This window comes from Rhopilema esculentum, chromosome 14, assembly GCF_057945365.1.
Source record: "Rhopilema esculentum isolate cy_ngs chromosome 14, ASM5794536v1, whole genome shotgun sequence".
Classification (NCBI taxonomy): Eukaryota; Metazoa; Cnidaria; class Scyphozoa; order Rhizostomeae; family Rhizostomatidae; genus Rhopilema; species Rhopilema esculentum.
This window is the reverse complement of record NC_142828.1, coordinates 5,564,619-5,584,337: the sequence shown is the minus strand read 5'-3', so window position 1 is coordinate 5,584,337 and position 19,719 is coordinate 5,564,619. Positions and strand designations below refer to the sequence as shown.

The window sequence follows — 19,719 nt, the reverse complement described above, 5'->3', positions numbered from 1 at the left end:
ATATGTTCAAAGTATTTGTTTTTCCATTTCTTGCCATCTTTTGATCTGTCGAGAAATGAAAATACAACTTAGTATTTTGTTTCCACTTTCCATTTGTATAATTCGGCCAACTGTTATACATGAAATACATTGTTTTCATTAAATCTGGTTGGATGAACCAAATCTTCATATTTTACCAAACTCTTCTATTCAAAGCAACTTTGCCTAACTTCCTCTCGTTGCAAAAAATTTGCAAATTTAAACTGGAAGATATACAAACATCCCATGATCTGAATGATTTTGTGTCTTTGCAAATCACGTAAAAATATATGTGTTGTAGATTTGAACGCTATGCTTTGTTGTAGATGATGAAGCACGTCTCAAATATTCATTACAGAGCAAAATGACATGGTAGAATTGTTGTTTTCTAAATCCTCGTTAGGTGAGTCATTCCATGGGATTTCTTTAGGAAGGGATCAGTTATCCCTTTAGGCTCTTAATGAAAAACAGCTTTTCAAAGAATAGTTAAACGACCCAATAAAGGACACTATTCGTGCATTTACCTGTCAATTGTTGAGATTCAAATGCATCATTTAGAATTTGCGAATGATATGAACCCTTTTAATAGTAACTGTTTCAATTTCTGTGATGCACTGGGAAAGTAGATCTGCGTTTATGTTCTCTTAAGTAAAAAGACGGGAATACCTTCCCGTTTCAAGTTACAGATTAGACTACTTTTAATTTCAATACCAGGATTTCACTGCCTGAACCAAATGAGCGCATGTGCACAGCAATAAATTAGTTGTCTTAATTGGCTGGTTTATAATCATATTCATACATATTAGCTAGCAATCAGAAGAGGTTTGTTAAGAGTCTCCTGTAGGTTAATCTTTAGATAAAATGTGTTTTGCTAACATCTACATTGATCTTCTGGTTGATTATGCACTTAGCCTTCGGTTAAGCCAAAATGTTTATTCTTAATCCCACGAAGCGCTTCCACATACGGCCATATCACAGCTTTCTCCATCCGACAACCTTGGTTGTAGCTGCATCAGCTTTTAAAGAAACGCAATGACCCCCGGTGTTTGTTTACAGTAGGTTTGTGCAAATTGCCCGAATGATTTTTTGCAACGAATGTTTCTGCAACTGTTCTACCAGCATAGTAGCTGATAAGATCGGAGATTGATGGAAAGTTTCTTGATTCAAGCTAGTTTGAATTGGTCTTGTTTGAAAGAGGCTCGCATCCGATTTGTTTTGCCTGATGTGTTATCTCCGGCAGTTCAGGATTGCATTCAGTTTCTTTATATCGTCGATGCACCTTTGATTGCCAGTGCTATACGCTCTACAATTGGCTTAGGCGAAGCAAAGTCTCTTATAAAACTACCAGCAAATTCTTAAAGGATTTTGAAATTTGCATAAGAATGAAATCTGCATGATACGTGTTTGTAAACTAGCTTTCGTAATTCATTTTGTTAGAGATCTTGATCTGTTCGGGTCGCTAAAGACATAACGATTCAGCGGGCACAACTCGTGTGCTTTCAAGCTTTTTGCCGTCTCGCCAACAAACACACCTAGACTGCGTTCTCTTCTCGCAGAACTGCGCAACGATTCGCTCATACGAGGATCTTGGCTTTCCACAGATCCTGGGCATAGGGCGACTGACAGAGCTTTCGTTTAATCCAAAGCTGCGTTACCACGCTACATTTACTTTGCATCTGTTGAGTTTCGCAAGCATCGAAATACTCTTTGACTGGCAATTTGGAACCGAAGGAAAACAAACGTGACGCAAATGTGGTGGTGTAGCATGTTTGAAGAGTTTTGAAAAACCTGTCTGGTCCGTGGTCGAAGCGTAAGGAGTTTTTTAACAATGGTGCGGAGTTCTCTGCCCACATTCTATGGATGTCGTTTCAAAAGCTGGAATAACCCAAGGTATGTAAAATTCATGTAATTTTCAAAAACTGACAACCCATAATGAACAGGTTTTTATTTATCTGGCAAGAAGATTCTTCAATCACTTAATACTGATTTTTCGCATTCCTATCATCACACAAAATGTTGATTAGAAAGCAAGTTGGAATACTGATTTCGAATCAGAAGAATTCAATCGCAGGAAGCAATTGCCGATTCGGTCCCTTTTCAATTCAAGGTTTTCTCCCACCACTTTACCTGACAATTTTTCGCCTAACCTGTACACAAAGTTTTTCTTTCTCAGCACTATTTGGGTTCCATTATATAATCTTTAGAAATTTTCAAATGTTTTGATCACCCACTTATCGCTTGAAAATATGATTTTAAGCTTTCTCTCACATTGTACTTGAGACCTGTCAGTATGTATCGAATGCACTAAATCGCACCCGTGCTCATTAATTTTTAACCATTTTGCAAGCCTAATTTTGTTCGTTTGTCATCCTGGCCCTGCCTATTATCTGGATGAACTGCCCTTCTAATTTCGTATTCTTTCTTCGCTATTTCCAGTCTTTAAGCATGGGTAAATTTTCAAATATACAAGGCCCCTTTTGAGCTAGGAACTTTTGGAAGTAAACAGCTCTATTGTTGCTCTACCAATTTCTAAACCTCAACTCGGACACGTAATGATTTGTCTCAGAACAATTTCCTGGCTGGAGTTGTAATTAGTTATGCTTGCCTGGCCTCTCGTTTGGTTGGTATTCAACACAACTGAAATAATAAAAGAGCTCCATTTTTTATCATCGAAGGACTCAAGCAAGTCTATATCTTGGAAAGACTCATGCATTGCGAATATGTATAAACATACTTAAATCAACCGGATTATGTTTTCAATAAAATTTGTTAATTTCTGTCAACTTTAATTCGAGGAACCAGCTGCAGTTCAGCTAGAAAGTACGGCAAAAGCAGTTTCAGATTCGATTCGACGTTTCATCCTCTTGCACATCATTCTCACATCTAAAAATCAGAATTCGACAAAAAATCCTGCTTTCCAACCGACTGAGATTTATGCAAGTTTTCAAAGAATGTGTTTGCTGTGTCGACAGTTTGAGTTGAACAAACAGCAGTTGATACCATTTGTGAATTCAAGAACACTGAAACAGCCAAGTTGTTTGTTTATGTTTGCAGGTAAAATATTTTGATTCTCTTCGTTTTCATCCTTACCGTAAAGGATACGTCCTTTCAAGAGAATTGTAACATCTGCAATTCAAAATCGTCAAAAGCAATACCCACTATCGCCTTAATTTCTTGCCTACTATTTTTTGGTTTGCGCGATTAGTTTTCGGTCTTAGAATTATCAGAATCGCTCTTAGACAATGTTCACGTCGAATTCAGCCCTGTTTTATACGATTTCTCGGCCAATTCTCAACATCTCTTATTTCAACCAAAGCTAAAAAATCTTCCCGATCACAGAGCCAAATATTGCTTGCTTTAGTCATGGATTGCTGTAATTTCTTTTGCCCCTTTTTAAATGTTTATTGCATTTTCATTGGACTGTTCTTGGACTGCATTTTCGTTTTGTCGTTTGCTCCATGTTACCGAGCCATGTCTATAGGTTATGTGTAACTATTATAAGTATAAAACTTTAGTAAAAAACCCGTTATTGAGTCATCAGCATCATGATTTCACTGTTACAATATACAAATATCATTCTTATAACGACCAATACAATTAGATTATGTTTTATTTTCCGTGTTATATCAGTTCAATTAGTGTGCATTTAACTTAATCCCCTATATTACCTGTAGATAATTTTTGCACTAGGAGTAATTAATGTTGAGACCTGCAAAAAGTCGATTTTCAAACACGCTCAATTTCAATTGATGTGTGCATATGCTCTAGGAGTTACAATTAATTAACCAGGTATAATCCATCTATTTGGCAATGTAGAATGCCTAATCTTGATTTCAGTTTTAATTTATGCGATTGATAACTTCATGAAGATTTTTTATAACTTCAAAATATCAAACTTTGATGTGAACATCGGGCTGAAGGCTATAACTTCGCAGATGAAACAGTCGGCTGGATATTACTGCGTATTACTTGAATGTTTGATTGATTGGCTTTTTAATAGAAGATTTTGTCAAGTCCTTGTCACGTTTATTGATAGATGTTTCCGTCTTATATAAAACCTCCAAAAGTCTGCGATTTTTTTGCGTGTTTTAAAAGTTCTGCTTCAGAACCATCAAGATTATTGTATGTAGCCCCCTTATAAGTAATTTCTATATCTATCTTAGTTTTGTTGCCCCTTGGTATGTTTCTGCTATTATTGTCATATATATATATATCATTAAGAATTTTTCATGTAGTGGTGTGTGGAAAGTACCAAAATGTTGCTAGACAAGCGTCCATTTTTGCCTCTGGTGCTTATGAAATGATGGAAGAATTCTGCTAAGTTAAGATCCGGTCTTTTATCAGAGTTTGTACATCTTTCCCAGATTTATCACAGCTGAAATGGAGATCACCTTCCGGTAGAAAAACGTAACTCAAGCTATTTCACAGTTGACATGATGTGTAAACCTGATAGCCCCCTTGCAGTTGCTAGTAGAATACATCGACTTGCTCATAACATTTTTAAAGCCTCCCTTCTCAGCATATGTCTTTTTCTTAATCTCTTATCTACAAACTTTATTCCTGTCATGAAGTTTTTTTAAGGACCTCCAACCTTTTGAGTGGGGACAGAGACTCGTACTACATGCTTGCAGCTCCTCAAGGATAAAAACCATCGCTGGTTGGTCGTATCTTTGAATCTGTCTAGCACCTGTTAAACTCTGGGCTCTGCGATTTCCTTTAAAAAGTCCCCATTGCTTGGTAACATCTTTTCTAAAGCTCCCTCTGTTTAATTTAGCATTTATCTGCATCTATTTCCTTTAGGATTATATGTAGAGTAAACTCCCGATAAGTCGAGCCTCCAAGGGACCAATGTGGGTCCAATGTAGGTCTAATGTAATGGTTTGAGTTATTGGGGAAGGGGGGGGGTGTTATATGAAAGTATTTAGCAAGGGGAATGCAATATCAGCTCGACTTTGCGAACGTTCGAGTTTTCGGAGGTTCGAGTTATCGGGATTTTACTGATATCTCTCGGATCTCCTTGATTTGTTATGTTCCCTATCAAAACATTAAATATATATTAGAAATTCATATGGATACGTTTCAATAACCATATAATTTTTCTACAGCAGCTGCATAAAGTCGAAAAAACACCTAAAGAGCCACGTCGGATCACAGGAAAATAAAACAGCGAATGGATTTTCATTGTTGTTTTAAAAATCAAACTGCGCAATGTATTTTTGACCGTTTCAAATCATCTTCTATGTGATTGGAAAGCACTTTTCTCTAATTTCAGTGCTCGTGAAATAGACTTTGACGAGGTAAAAACAGAGACTACGTTTGATCAATATTCGGAGGTTTTGGTGTCAGCAAGATGGCTGCCACAAACACTAGAGGGCTATTTTTACGTGCTCAGCGTCATATTATGGATAGAGAGTTGTCAAAAGACGAAAACGAAGAAGAACCAAGTCAACCTTACAGTTCTGCTGATGAATCGAAGGAAAGCTTGCTTCTACAGAATTTCGGTATGAAATACGGACATGCATTTAAAGTCAAACCTAAAAAGACTGAGCCTGAGCAAAAAAATGGTAATACAGAACTTCCTCAAAGAAAAGTATCACCGGAAATTGAGACAAATAAACCGGCTCAGGTAACAGTAAATCCAGCTTTTAAGAACGTCGCTCTTGATAGATTTCGTAGAGCTGGTATGAAAGCCCGGCTTGTTCGCCGTGTTAATAAAATTGTAGAGGACAGGCTGACTGCTAAGCAGATATTTGCAAGATTTACGAAAGAGTCGACGCTTCATGGCTTCCGATTCATTTTTACAAAAACATTCTATATACGCCGTTTTATATGGTTTGTAATCACAATAACGATGGCAGCCATGTTTCTTAAGGAGCTTACAGACAGCATCAACCTGTATTTCCAGCATCCATTTTCTACAACATCAACAATTGAATACGTGAATCGTCTGACTTTCCCAGCAATTAGTTTCTGTAATCTTAACGATTTTCGCTTCTCAAAAATCAACGGCTCCGATTTGCAGGATGTGTTCATGCATGAGAAGGGGAAATTTTACTTGCATCGAAACAGTAGCTTTGATTTAGATGGAAAGAAACTTGGGGAACGTCTTGAAGATGCGTCACATCGCATCACAGACATGTTCATGAAGTGTGTTTGGCTATTCAGTCAGACTGCAGCTGGCCAACCCGTGCCATGCAACTATACCAATATCACAACATACTATGGCCTGAATGGTCAGACTTGCTACACATTTAATCCGGGTGACAGAGGACATAGGCTGCTCACGTTAAACGAGACTGGATTGTTTCATGCGTTTGAACTACAACTGGATCTTGAAACGCATGAGTATTTGAAGGATATCCAGGAGGGTGGAGTTCGTGTTCATATTCATGACCAAAATGAAACTCCATTCAGCTCAGCTGGTTTTGCTGTGCCCCCTGGTTTCAAGACGTTTGTGTCTCTCAACGTCCAAAAGGTGAGTGATGTTGTTTTTGTTGTTGCTGCTGTTTTGTTGTGGTTTTTTCTTGTCGTTGTTGTTTCTTATGCTCTGGCAGCCGATCCATGTTCAAAGTTCTCTCAGCTGCATTTTCTTTACGGCCATTAAATCAAGTTAGCTTTTTCTCAACTTTACCGTTTTCTCCGACTAATTCTTAGTTTCACTTATTGAACCGTGGCTTCACTTTCCTACAGTCCTCTCTTAACATGATAAGAGGCCTGACGTCATTAATTTGGTTCAAATATCAACTGTGTACTGTTTCAAATATTTTGGTAGTTCTTAATATCTTTTGTCTAAACATAATTTGAATGGCGAAAACCTACTTCCATTACTGAAAACCGTCTGCAAAACGGGTTTTCTTCAGGTTCTGATGGCAGATTTGTCCAAATCAGACGGATATGTCCTTACAATAGATTAAACTTTGTAAAAAGGTTTCTTGTCATATGACATGATATGTCCGACTACTGATTGTTTGGACATACCTGCTCATTCGTGACATTGATCTACTGTCTATGGACGCTCCTGAATATAGCTTACATACGCCATCTGTTCGATCCCTGCGGAAAACCATGCATTTTGCATAAATGCTTTTTCAAGCTTTTTTCTTGTCAAAACACGATTTGTGCGTTTGCCAGGATATTCTACAAGTAGAAAGTGCATGAAATGAACTTAATTGCATCGTATTTTTCGACGCCCATACTAGGCAAATTGTGCTTTATTTTGATAAATAATTAATATTGATGGTTTTAGATCGCCAAACTCCACGAGCAATATTTACTTGCAGAACGCGTGGGTCACATTTCCTCGAGGATGTCATTGTTGGATACCTAAGCTAAAACACGACCCTGTTTGTTGTTATGGAGATTTGCTTTACGTGAAGCTTCTTTACTGTTAGCCGAGTGATAAAGAGATAATAAGGAACCTGTAAAATGAGTCTCTGTGGTAAACATGTTATTAAAAAGATCTTCATGGTCCTGACTTTTACTCTTTCTGCAAGATTCGCAACGCTTTCTTGCTAACGTTCTTTTCATGAAGTTCTTCTCGAGCCATGTAATTCAAACTATCATTTTTTCTCATTTTCCGCTGACACTACCGACGAGATCGTTTTTAACATCACTTCATCAACTCAATAGCTGTGAAAATCTATATTGTGTTTCAACCATATCTGAGTTGTTAGTTGGAATAATACTTGTCCTGATCGTAACCTATTTGCTAATCTGATTTGCTTGGCAGGGCGAAATCCTCACTTGTCCTTCTTATTTGATATTGACAAGGAAATTTAATATGATGTGTCAGCTTTGTCGTTTATCCCAGTTACATATTCCTTTTATGATATCAAAAGCTATCCTCCTTCACAGGTTATCTGGGTATAGGTAAGCTAGACCTATATCAATAAGTCATAGTTCAACATTTTGATAAGGAGGCAAACATTAAGACATCTATTCAGATACTGCGGTTCTTTAGTGTATCTTTAGGGGCTTATATCTGTTTTGAATTTGCTCTCAAAGCAGCTTTTGGGACTCTAAAATCTCCACTTGAGGGTTCGATAAACCATCTTACTAACCATCAACTGAGCCCGTCAGATGTTATTTCAACAGACAGAAGTCAGCAAAAAAAACATTTTTCAAAATCCTATGACAAATTGTATTGGTAGATGTTTCTTTTGGTTGTTTTTGGTTTTCTTTAAGTTTGCTTTGCCGATATAAGATGTATTTTTGTATTTCAAAGCACATTTCTTTAATTGCTTATGAATATTGAAACAAATTTCTATTTAGATATGTCACTGTTATTGAATATTTAACAATTTGCACATCCCACAAGCGAATGTGTGATCGAAGATTATCGCAGTGCATGATCTGTAGTATTTGTTTGAATCAATATTTGAAGTTTCATAACAAGGAAACTATAGAAAAAGCATCCACAACCAATTTCTCAAGTTTCTTCTTTATGTTAATCACAATAAGCAATGCAAGCAGAGCTTGAGCATGCTAACCACGTTTGAAAAGCATGGGACTCAAGACACAGCCTTTAGAAGCAACTCTAGCTGATATAAGTCAATAGCTATCCCACAAATTAATAATTTTGTTCGCAATGTCTCTTTCAATTTTGAGTTTGCTTTGTCAAGCTTCATGATTCCATCATATAAAACGCTCGTTGCGTCATCTATGTACATAGCTGCCTTGAGCTAATCCAAGGACTTTATGTATGATAAATTGCACAAGAAAAGTTAGGATATCTGTATGCCATATTTTTCACTGACCTCAGTAACTAACAAAGGCAGCCCATGGGTATTTACCCTGTGTAAACAATTCATTACTTTCTTTCACTAAGAATCATGATTCCCTATGTTACACAATTTAACTGCATAAGCTTAAACAAACTGATTCAGGTCTTGCATTAATTTCTACTAAAAGATTTCATCCCTCTACGCGAAATTCATAGTTACCAGCATAAGCTTACTTAGTTATCAATAGATCTGTATAGAATGGATTTGATAAGTGTTGAAAGCACCGAACGCACACGCGCTAAGAGTTATTCGGTTTGTGTACACAGTGTTGAATGGTTTTCTTGTAAATTTCAAAGTCTAGAGTCCACATTAATAAAAAGTTTTAGAGATTTATATAAGTTTTTTTATAGATTGCCAATTCATGATCTCGGATCAAATAATAATTAAATCAAATTGTTCATTATTTGATATCTTCATTAAGGAGGCTTTTTGTTCACGCTGCAAGTTTATTCTTCCTGCTTTAAATCTTGTTTTCTTGCGAAATTGTCTTACACAATAGGAACAGTAGGGCTATATCACTTTGTAGAAGTTTTGTTTACTTTGAAATCTATAGAAAGACATTACTCAGTGAATGAGAGTCTGAGATCTTCCTCAAGATGAACAATTAGTTTCTTTATAGCTCTGGCTCAGATTTATGGAAATGCTGTAAAACAATAAACACGAGAATCACCTGCCACCATGAAAACAACACAAGCAAGTGTCTCCTGCAAAAGATACCTGTTCGTTAGAAATTTTCAACAAATCTCAGCAGGATAAGATCGAACAGATTTTTACGATACGATAATGAGTGAAAAGTGATTGGTCTTGGCTTAAGATGATGGACGGCAAAAATTCTTTGTATCTGTGTTGCTGTTTATGTAGTTGCTGTTGTCTCGTCTGACGTGTGGTAAATCTTTGTTGTTGCTGTTGTAGGGTGGCTCGTTGTGTCTTGTGCAATTTTCAAAGAGATTTCCTTAAGATGTGTTTTCGCATGTGCTTATGGTTGTTTTTCCTAGCACACCAGTGGTATAGGAAAATTATAAGAACCTCTTTCTTAATCAGTTTGTTGTCCGCATTCTGAGGATTGACTCTTTCTGCAAAACTTTCTGTTAGGGTCAATACGGATTTCGTGGAATGCCTGACTGCTAATGTTAAGAAGATCTAGTTATTGTCACATACCTTTAGAATATCGACAATTAAAGTTGTTGGGTTCAAGATAAACACAAGCTTAAGCTGGAAAGAGCAAAATTTTGTTCGCTGTGCACCTTTGATAGAAAGCTACATACTTCAATAATGGGATAGAAAAGCTAACAATAATTCTCCCTCTTGATAAATAGCTTACTCGGTCGGGAAGTGAATTCCATCAACAGACCCCGCTACCTAACTTCCTATTCAAAAACAGAAGACAACAGTAGGCACCCAGTGATACTGCTAACAACAGGAGCAAGCTATTAGTAACAGCAACAATGAGGCCCAATGCTATTTGTGTTATGCCTCCCTGCTACCACTTTATTTTCGTTTATTTTGAATTCCTGCTTGTCGGTGATCGGATTGCCTAAATTTCTAGAAAATCTCTCATTGGAGATAATACCCTCTTTTCTGTGCTTGAGAGTTTGATCCCCGGAAACTCCGACAGAGCTAAATCAGAATCAGATTGAAATGATCAGTTATTTTATTGCTATTAGCAAGATTATTTCTCAGATGCAGCAGGTCAGTTTTAAAGAAGAGTGATGCGCTGTAAGAATATAACTGGCTCTGTGCTATGCAATGGGCGTGCTTATCAGTCTGAAATACTTCGACGAACAATCGATTTTTCTATATATGATTAACCACGCTTCCTTTAGGCATGCCAGTTGGTTATTGAAAAATTGATGTCAAATTCAAATAAATAAGTGATTGGAAGTTATGAAATAAGAAGGAGTAGTCCAACGCAAAAGAAGTAGGTCTTCCAATGAGCAAAAAGTTGAGGGATTTTAACACATCCTTATTGCAAAAAATTTTTTATTAATTACGCAGGGATATTTTGGTGTCTCTCCACTACGAAGAATATGGCAATTGCTTTTAGACAAATGATGCCATATCTTGTATTTATGTTACTTATCCCATAACTAGTAATTGTCTAAAGGAATCATTGAAAAGATGCCACGATTCCAAAAATCAATGGGTTAACTCAATGATGCACAGAGTCTGGGCCGCATTCACAAAGACTAATTTCAGGTCACCGAACTAGCAACTTTAAAGGTAATATCAAAAACCCATTGTTTGTTCTTCGTAAAAAAACTCCCAAAATTTTAAGTGATTGAAATGAAATCCAGTTTGGTAATCACACGTAATACTGGAGAGTCCGCAATAGGTTTTCTTTGTGAGACAGGTGGAGTTTTGTGCAAAAGCATGAAGCGATTAGGGCGATGGATGCCTAGAATTGTTGTTAACGAACTTCAAAACCTTGATTTATGCCGCGAAAATGCTTAGACCTATATTTAGAAGGGATTTAATTTGTCTTTCAGTATGAATAATTAAACTGTTTGGAAGGATTTTAACCTTCGAACCATTTACCAACGGCTACCAATTGATTTTCTCTCGGACAACCCTCATAAGTTAGATCTATTTTGGTATTCCCTTTCTCATTTTAGATTTTGTATGAAATTTAAAAGTTTTGTCTAAATATATCATGGTTTAAACCGTCTTTGTTCTTGAAAGTCCTCATAAAGGAATATGCTGTTATAGTACATCGTTATAAGAAAGTTGAGGCGCTTGATTTGCGTGAACAATCGCAGCAGTTGCCTTCATTTGAGTAGGCTAAGCTTTTGTTATCATCTTCATGGCAAAGCTATGGCTGCTGCTAAGCAACTGTCCTTGCTTATTTTCGCAAAGCAAAGAAACAGCCTTTTTGTTCCAACGCACTGCTCTCAAATGATAGTAGATTGAAGAAGAGATTTCTAATAATTTTCTCTTGGTGGCTGTGCCTTATCTAAGAATGCTGCTTTTTCGACAATTAAATCTGAATGTCACTGTTAGATCTTTTCTAATGTCACGTGTCTGCAGCTTTAAGAAATTGAGCAATTCTTTTAAATATATAACATACACTAGGCCAGTTAAACTTGGTATATAATTATCAATTAATTTATTTCTCATTCTTTTTTAACTAGATCGAAAACTTGCCACCGCCATACACAACTCAATGTGGATCGAAGAAACTGAAGTATTACTCCAGCTACAAAAAGTCCAAATGCTATCTAGAAGAATTGTCAAAATTTGTCACCAAGAAATGCAAATGCAGAGGACGCTTTATGCCAGGTATTTGTCTTTCTTTCGTGCCTTTTCTTATATACGCTGAAGTAGTTTGCTCATGGAAAAATGCTGTTTTATTCCTGTTTCCTAGTCTATATACTAATTACAATGAGGATAAACAAAGCATATTATCACGTGGTAACACTCACTTACACGTGATTTTGACTTCCACGTGATTTTGACTTTCATATGATTCATAAAGCATATTATCACGTGGTAACACTCACTTCCACGTGATTTTGACTTCCGTGTGATTTTGACTTTCATGTGATTTTGAATTCCACGTGACTTTGACTTCCACGTGATTCTGACCTCAACGTGATTTGACTTCCACAAGCTTTTGGACCAAATACAGTTAATTTACTACTCGGGAATGAAATACAAAGGCAATATAGAGGCTACGTTCCTACATCATCGAGAGCGAGTTGGGCCGTTGGTGCATCGGCGGAAATCGCTCAACATACCATAAATCACTAAAAGGGGTTGTTTAGGGAATTTCCACAATAAACCCCAATTATGATTGATAACTGGGAGGGAATGGACAGGAAAAGCCTCTTTTCCCCACTAATAGCCGATGCACCAGTCCTACCTAAAACCATCAGAAAACGCTAAAAAGCATAAAAGATGCCTAAAGGTATGAGAGGTTTTAAAGATTCCATAAAAGAAACTCAACACGCAAAGTTATACTGAAAAGGCATTTTGCATAAAGAAACAAAATGAGAGAGGGAGGGTTGGGAAAATAAAACAGCCTACTTGTATTGTGGCTTCACCAAGCAAGATGAGAGCCACGCTATGCCAAAACCTTAAATATCCCTGGATTAACCAAGGGAATAGAAACGCCACGAAACACACATCTAACCCTAGTGATTGACAGTGTCACTTTCCTACATCTATCTCTCATATTTCACTTGAGAGACGTTTGCTACATATTTCACTTTCTGGACACTCATAACTCGATGAAAAATGTACAGCAAAAGTGGCTAAAACAAGCATGGATTGTGCTACGTCATAAGCAGTCATTTGTTCTTTTTCAACCTTCCGTCTCCACGACTGCTCGTTATAATGTAGTCGTTAAACGACCCTCATGAAAAGCACTCTCGATTGATCGAGGCTTCTTCTTTTAATAACTGTATTATTATTGCTGTTATTATCATTTTACTGTAGTAATATATTTCAGATACTTCACTGTTGCTTGAAACGATACTGACTGGGCTTGCAGTTCGTTAAGGCCCGGGTTTCTAAATGAAATAAAATGGCTAATTTTCTGTTTCTGTGAGCGTTCCAGAAAAAAGACACAACTAGCCGTTTGTATTTCATCCTAAGTTAGAAACCTCATCGCATCCTCTCGCTCTTTAAAAACATTTTCTGTGTTTCTGCAATGAAACAAATTTTTTCTCTGGTGTGCACAATCATAAGGCACATGTGCATGTCATTCCGAGGCAAGATTAACAGGCAGGTACATTGTGCAATGGCAGAAATATGAACCATAGAAAAGCTGTGATTGTGCAAAACAAGGAATTTCCGTCTCTTAGTTCTTTCAGGCACATTTCTGTTAGGGAGAGTCGTTCTTTGGCTCTAATATATTTGTTAAATCCCGGGGTCTACTTTCTCTAGCTATTTGTGTAGATATATGGATTTGAGATTTAGAATATTTTTTAAATCTCGGGGTGCTATTGTTGTTAGTTTTTATACTGCTAGAGCCATATTTCTATCAGCATAACAAGTGCACATCTACTTCAACTAAGCACCACCATTCAGTGAAGAGTTTGTCGAAGTAATGATAGTGGTTTTCGTATTACTTTAGGAGGCTCGGGTGATGGCTTTTAATTCAGGCAGCTTAAAAGTCGTATGTAGCCCGAAATGTCGTTGTTGAGTTCTATGTATGATCTCGCGCAGATGTTTGTGCTTGAGCTTGATCAATCAGGCAATGTTTGGTCACCGAGATCAGGAAATACAATGAATTTAAGCCATTTAACAAAGTTTTCCTTAACATAATTAGCGACCACTGCTAGTGGATCTTCGTGCTTTCAAACTTGTGGGAGGATATTTTTATATTCTGCAGAGCTGATGCATGTTTTGACTAATGGAGTTTGTTTGTAAATTGTATTGCTAAGAGACTGTATAGGTTTGAACAGTGCTCTTGTATGTTGTTTCGCAATTCACGTTTTTTATGCCGACGCAATCCAAGAGCCTTAATTATTGCTGGGTGCAACTGTGAAATTAGTAGCGTCAAATTTAAATTATATACGACTTTGTACAGTGATTCAACATATTTTCTTCGTTTTCTTTGGAGATTTCGCCCCGACAAAAAATTTTATTATACCAAACACCACTAGCAATATATCAGTTTCATAAAGCAGCCAGATTTTTATAAGTATTGTTCTGACTTATGTTCGAATCAAATGTACCTTGAAATTCTCGTTTTGCAGAAGCAAATATTCCAATCGCTTTTCAGCTTTATGTTGATGACGTTATAGCGACGTGAGCTTTTTCTGTTGACAACTCGTTATCTTCAAATACCTTGAAAGCAAATAACTTTATATCTGTTAATTGTTGTTAAGTGTATCATATTTTTGTTTATCTTGGAGACAAAATTTCATTAATTCAAGTTCGGAGGTTGATAAAAAACAAACTTTTCTCTGGTCTAGATATTTCACAGATAATTGAAAGATGCACTCCATCGTTCATGTATTTGTATCAAAATAAATTTAATGATCAGTGAAGCTTTTTTATGAAACAGGACCTTATCGCAATTCAAAGCCATCGCCCTTTTTGATAGTTAACGCATACGTAAGGATGCCTTGTCTTAATTGGTCATGGTTGAAAGGTTGCGCTACATTACAGTATCATTGGGAATTTAACGTATAGTACAAAAAGGAAGTAAGATTTGCTAAACGATAATCCTGGAATCCTATAAAAGCATTTATTTTCAGCATGATGCATACGATATAGATAAGAACAATATTCGATATATCATACATGTTTGAAAATGTTTGTGGTAGAATTTTATCGTAAGATTTTTAATCGAGAGTTGAATTTGTTTCTTTCAGATGCTTCTTATCCGCTCTGTTCTCTCAAGCAAACGGTTGAATGCCTTCGACCAACTATTCGTAAGTATAACTTAGAAATATTACTTCTTTTTTTCTAAAGGTCAAAGTACGATCACTCTAATTAGATCATTGTAAGGAACTCAGATATTGTCTTGAAATAAAATTCCTAGATTTTATAGACCGAAGGAGTTTGATTTCGTATATGTAGATGTAAATATATAAGTTTCCAATATAAATGGAGATGTAAAAGGAGATTTTGATGAATATTTGGCCAGAGAAACAAGGACGCGCGTTCCATTCTTATTCTAGCGTGATTTTCATGATCCACACCTGCATATAAATATCTGTTTAATATTTGGTTTTTTTCGAACAAATGTTCTCTAAGACCTGCAACAATATAAATTGTTTTCAGTCCCCTTTGACTTTTACCGCCTCTTGTGCAGATGATTAGAAGAAACTGCTGTTCGCTTTCGAGCAGAATGAGTTTTTATCAACTGGTTCACGGTTTATAGGCAGTTTGAGGGTCGAAATTATGACATGAACGAAAGCTTCATGTTTGAAAGAGCAGAAGTAAGAAATGAATAAATTATTCTCTAGCATCTCGGTTTGCATTGCAAAGAAACAGTAGTGGGTTAGATAGAAAGAGATACGGACAACGGAACACCAGCTTTGTTATGCTACTTGTGCCAGACTATGCCAAGGCTGTTCAGCATAGTTGGCCCTAGGATAGGGAACTGCTAGACTAGAATCTTAAGCTGCCATCCTTTTGGTAGAAAAACTTTCTTTCAAGATTTGTCGTCACTGAGATTTTCTGAAGATTTTAATTTTAGATGACTTTACTCTAAGAAGTGTGACGTAAAGACAAGTTCTGGAATCTTTCAAAATCTAACTCGCAGCATGTGCGGTGATACTATTTCTCAAGCTGTTGGTTTCGGGTCACGACAACATATCCTAGTATCTACCTAATGTAGTGTAAATTAATTTAAAGCGGAAAAGCTGATTCCATTGAGTTAATCAATTTTTGTACATTAATTTTAAGAGTCAAAATCTTCCAAATTAGCTCGATATCAATTTGAGGTTAGCCCATGTGACAGCTGGTTTTCATATTATATGCGTGGGAGGCGATGACATTATTTGACCTCCATTCCGTTTGAGCCTCTATTTTCAAAATCTTCACCCATTTTTAAAGCACCTAAAGCGAATCGTCCCAAGCACACAGTACCAAAAACCTCATCGCCAACTTTCGGGTGCTTGTTGCTTAAATATGATTAAAAAAACAACGAGAGGTGCTTAAAAAGCTATCTTTTGAAAAGCTTAGATAATAGATGCCAAATTTTAGAAGTTGCATTTAAAATCAAGCTGGTTGTCGTAGCCAACCTGAGTTAGCGTCTTCTACTGGAAGAGAATAAATCTACCAAGAAAACAAATAAGAAGCCTTACCGCTTCCGCTCGTGGTCAATGTCGGTTGACGAACATTCTTTCTTTATTATTGCGTAAAAATCAATTGGATAAAAGTGACAAGCATTTTTGAAGGGGCAGAAAAGCATTGCAACTGATCCAGATTGTTATTTAATTGTTAATGCATCCAATGCGAGTAATCAATGCAACCACATCTGTCCCTTCTAGGTACATTTGATCACAGAGCTGGAGGCGCCTGCCCAGAGGACTGCCTTTCTACTCAGTATAATGCACAGCTGTCTTATGCTCGATATGTTTCGAGACCTCCTATTGGAACTTCTGGAATCACTATACCAGAGAGATTTCAGAAGGCAAACCTAACTAATAGTCAACTAGAAGCTGTTATTCGGTATGTGTGCTATCCATGCTGTCTGTTGCAATCGTATTGCCATTTTGCAGAATAAATATTCTTATTCTGCACCATGTTTTGGGGGGCTGACCAAGTAAAAGTCCTCTAAAGAGTGATCCATACCTCCGTCTCTTCCATATGAAGAGCATGCCAATTGAAATCGATCACTTATGCGCATGCGTTTGGTGGAAAGGATGGATTATTCTTAGAAGATTTTTTTTCCTTTCCCAAACAAATGAAGAGGGAGTGAATTTGGAATCGTACATTTTGACAATTGTTTGATAAATTCAAGACAGGTTATTTTGAAAAGATAAATCCTACATGATGTTATTTTACCAGTTACCATCTGACTATTTACTACAAGTTTTGTATTAAAAACATATGTAAAATCGTCATTGAAAATTAATCCCTAGAATCAAAACGAAAATACGATTACTAAAATATTTGAGATTGTAATATTTGTTTCAGGGACAACATTGTGTACCTCATATTCTTCTTTCCCGAGTTACGAGTGGAAAATGTTAAGCAAACAGTAACATATGATTTTTATAAATTAGTTGGTAAGTATACCGTGAGTTACTAATGTTGAATATCATCTCAATTTACTCTGTTTCCTCACGTTTGAACGAGCCTTTATCATGAACAACTATCACTTCGTTTTTTAAACCAAATCTGTTACTTTCTCTACATTAAAGGAAATTAAAAAATGAGTCTAGCAGCCATCCCTTCCCTCTCGTAATAATTCTCTTTATAGATAAAACTTGCATGATGGTTTTTAAACGTCTTGTCATAAAGGCTTGAACTCTTTTCACAATTGATTACTTAAAAAATCTGGCTTCGAAAAAATGCATGTATGAATAGCTTCTGGATAAATCAAAGAATAAAAGTAGTCGGTTATGGTATCCACTTAGTGTTCTTACCTTTTTGTATTTACCAATACTCTCATTTGTTTTAGGTGATGTCGGGGGACAACTGGGCCTGATGCTTGGTGCCAGTGTGCTGACGCTCGTAGAATTCATCGATTTGATTGCATTTATAATTTATCATCAAATTCTCCGCCTGACGAGGTTGAAGAAAAAAAAGAAAGAGGAAACAGAACAACTAAAGTTGAGAGAAATGAATGGTAACGGTGCTCGCGAAGGGCGGTTTATCAATTTTTGAAATTCCGATTGTCGGTGTGGCAAGGGAATGCTGTTGAAGGGAAATGTCTCCTCGCCTTTTTATAATTAAATGAGATTGCGAAGGGTTGAAAAGAAATTTCACCTGTAAGCCTCTCTAAGCTAATTCTGTACGTCATATTTCATTTTGAGAAAGAATTTTACGAAGAAAGGATGTGCAAAGCATGACGTCATGTCGACTAGACATTGCTTGTAAACAAAATTTGGATTTCAGTTCAAAGATGAAGCTGTTTTCGAAATAAATGGAGGTTTTTCTGCACTAAGCGATGCTTTTTTGGATGCTAAAGAAAAAACGTGCAGAGATAACTTGACTGAAAGAGCATCCTTATCCAGAAGCTTGGAAAATTTTGAAAAATATTTTTCAAAATGACGTCACATTCTATGATTTTCACGAACAGCTGGAGGAGTTGCCAAAACTCGAGAACTATTTTAGATTAGAATAAACAAAGTCAATAGACTTTCGGACTCTGCAACTTTTTGCTGTGGGCAGGGTCTGGTTGTGTAGCAGGTTATATTTGTAGATGTTGCATTTAAGCATAGGAGCTTGCTATAGGAAAGCTTCGACTGACTGGGTTTTTAGTCAGTACCATTTCTTCATCTCTAGGGTCGTGTTGTCACTATGTTAATAGGTTGACCGAGTAGAAGAATTCTGTTAGTATCTCTGTCTAATGGAAGAAACGACAACAAAAGCATACGTCGGCGGACAAATGCTAAGATTTGGAACCCCTTACGTCAAGCAATTTCTTAAAGTGACAACTACTAGCCCCTCGACAAGAAAAACCCACTATTGGCTTGGATTTTTTAGATAATTTTGCTTGATTTTTTATTATGTAAGAGCACTGAATTATGTCGAGGTTTTGCGAGTATCTGAGTGTGATGTATAGAAAAATAAAATGTTACTTATGCAATAAAAACTAGTGAAAAGTTTTTTGAAATTGAGCTCAGTCTGTAAATGTTACAAGTATGTGATCTAGGTCTTCTTATTTTTTATTTATTAGATGAATTTTTTTCTTATTGAGAACTCTCATACTGCTATCTCGTCTCGAGTACTCTCAGTTGATTTGTTAGTCCAGAGGTAGGTGGGGGCTCGGGGGGATACCTTAACATGTTTAAAGGTAAGGAGATGTGCAATTATTTAGTGGTACCTTTTTGATGAAAAGTGCGGAATTATCAGTTTTTGAAATTTGTGCGGAACCATTTGAAGAAACATGCAGAATATGGGTACCATTTTGGGGAGTAATGCAAAATTTGATTTCCTCAGCCGAATTTTGGGCATAGTTTTCATCATGTTTGTGGAATTATGGGTCACATTTTTTCAGACATTTGCGGAATTATGGGTCCAAAATTTTAACCCAAATGGCATGTCCCCATCCAAAATTAGGCATAGTTTACCCCCCGAGGGTGGGGATTTGGATCCATCGCACTTTCACTGAGCAAACGCGGTAGACCGCAGAAGAATAACACACGCCCAAACCAATCCTTTGTCTTCAAAATATCTTCAAAAATTTAGCCTAGTTACCTTTCAAGCAAAACCAATGCCCTTGGTGGTATACCGCTTTTGTTCTAGCTATACAGGGTATGTTTAAAGTTGTTTTTAACTTTGCTTTTCAATC

The 19,719-nt window shown here is 36.6% G+C and overlaps 1 protein-coding gene across 4 annotated transcripts; it reads left to right on the top strand.

Annotated features, from left to right (window-relative positions):
• Positions 1–624: 624 nt before the first annotated feature.
• LOC135696260 (acid-sensing ion channel 2) lies at positions 625–19,120 on the top strand. 4 transcript variants are annotated; one of them, XM_065215593.2, is made up of 8 exons: positions 625–1,908; positions 2,814–3,072; positions 5,127–6,493; positions 11,930–12,077; positions 15,122–15,181; positions 16,748–16,928; positions 17,397–17,488; positions 17,884–19,120. In XM_065215593.2, exons 3-8 carry the CDS (start codon positions 5,369–5,371, stop codon positions 18,087–18,089), a joined length of 1,812 nt encoding a protein of 603 aa, XP_065071665.1. In that variant the 5' UTR covers positions 625–1,908; positions 2,814–3,072; positions 5,127–5,368; the 3' UTR covers positions 18,090–19,120. The 4 variants fall into 4 exon arrangements, with proteins under 4 accessions (XP_065071665.1, XP_065071663.1, XP_065071666.1 ...); XM_065215591.2 differs by having other exon boundaries at positions 5,124–6,493; XM_065215594.2 differs by lacking the exon at positions 2,814–3,072.
• The last annotated feature ends 599 nt before the right edge of the window (positions 19,121–19,719 follow it).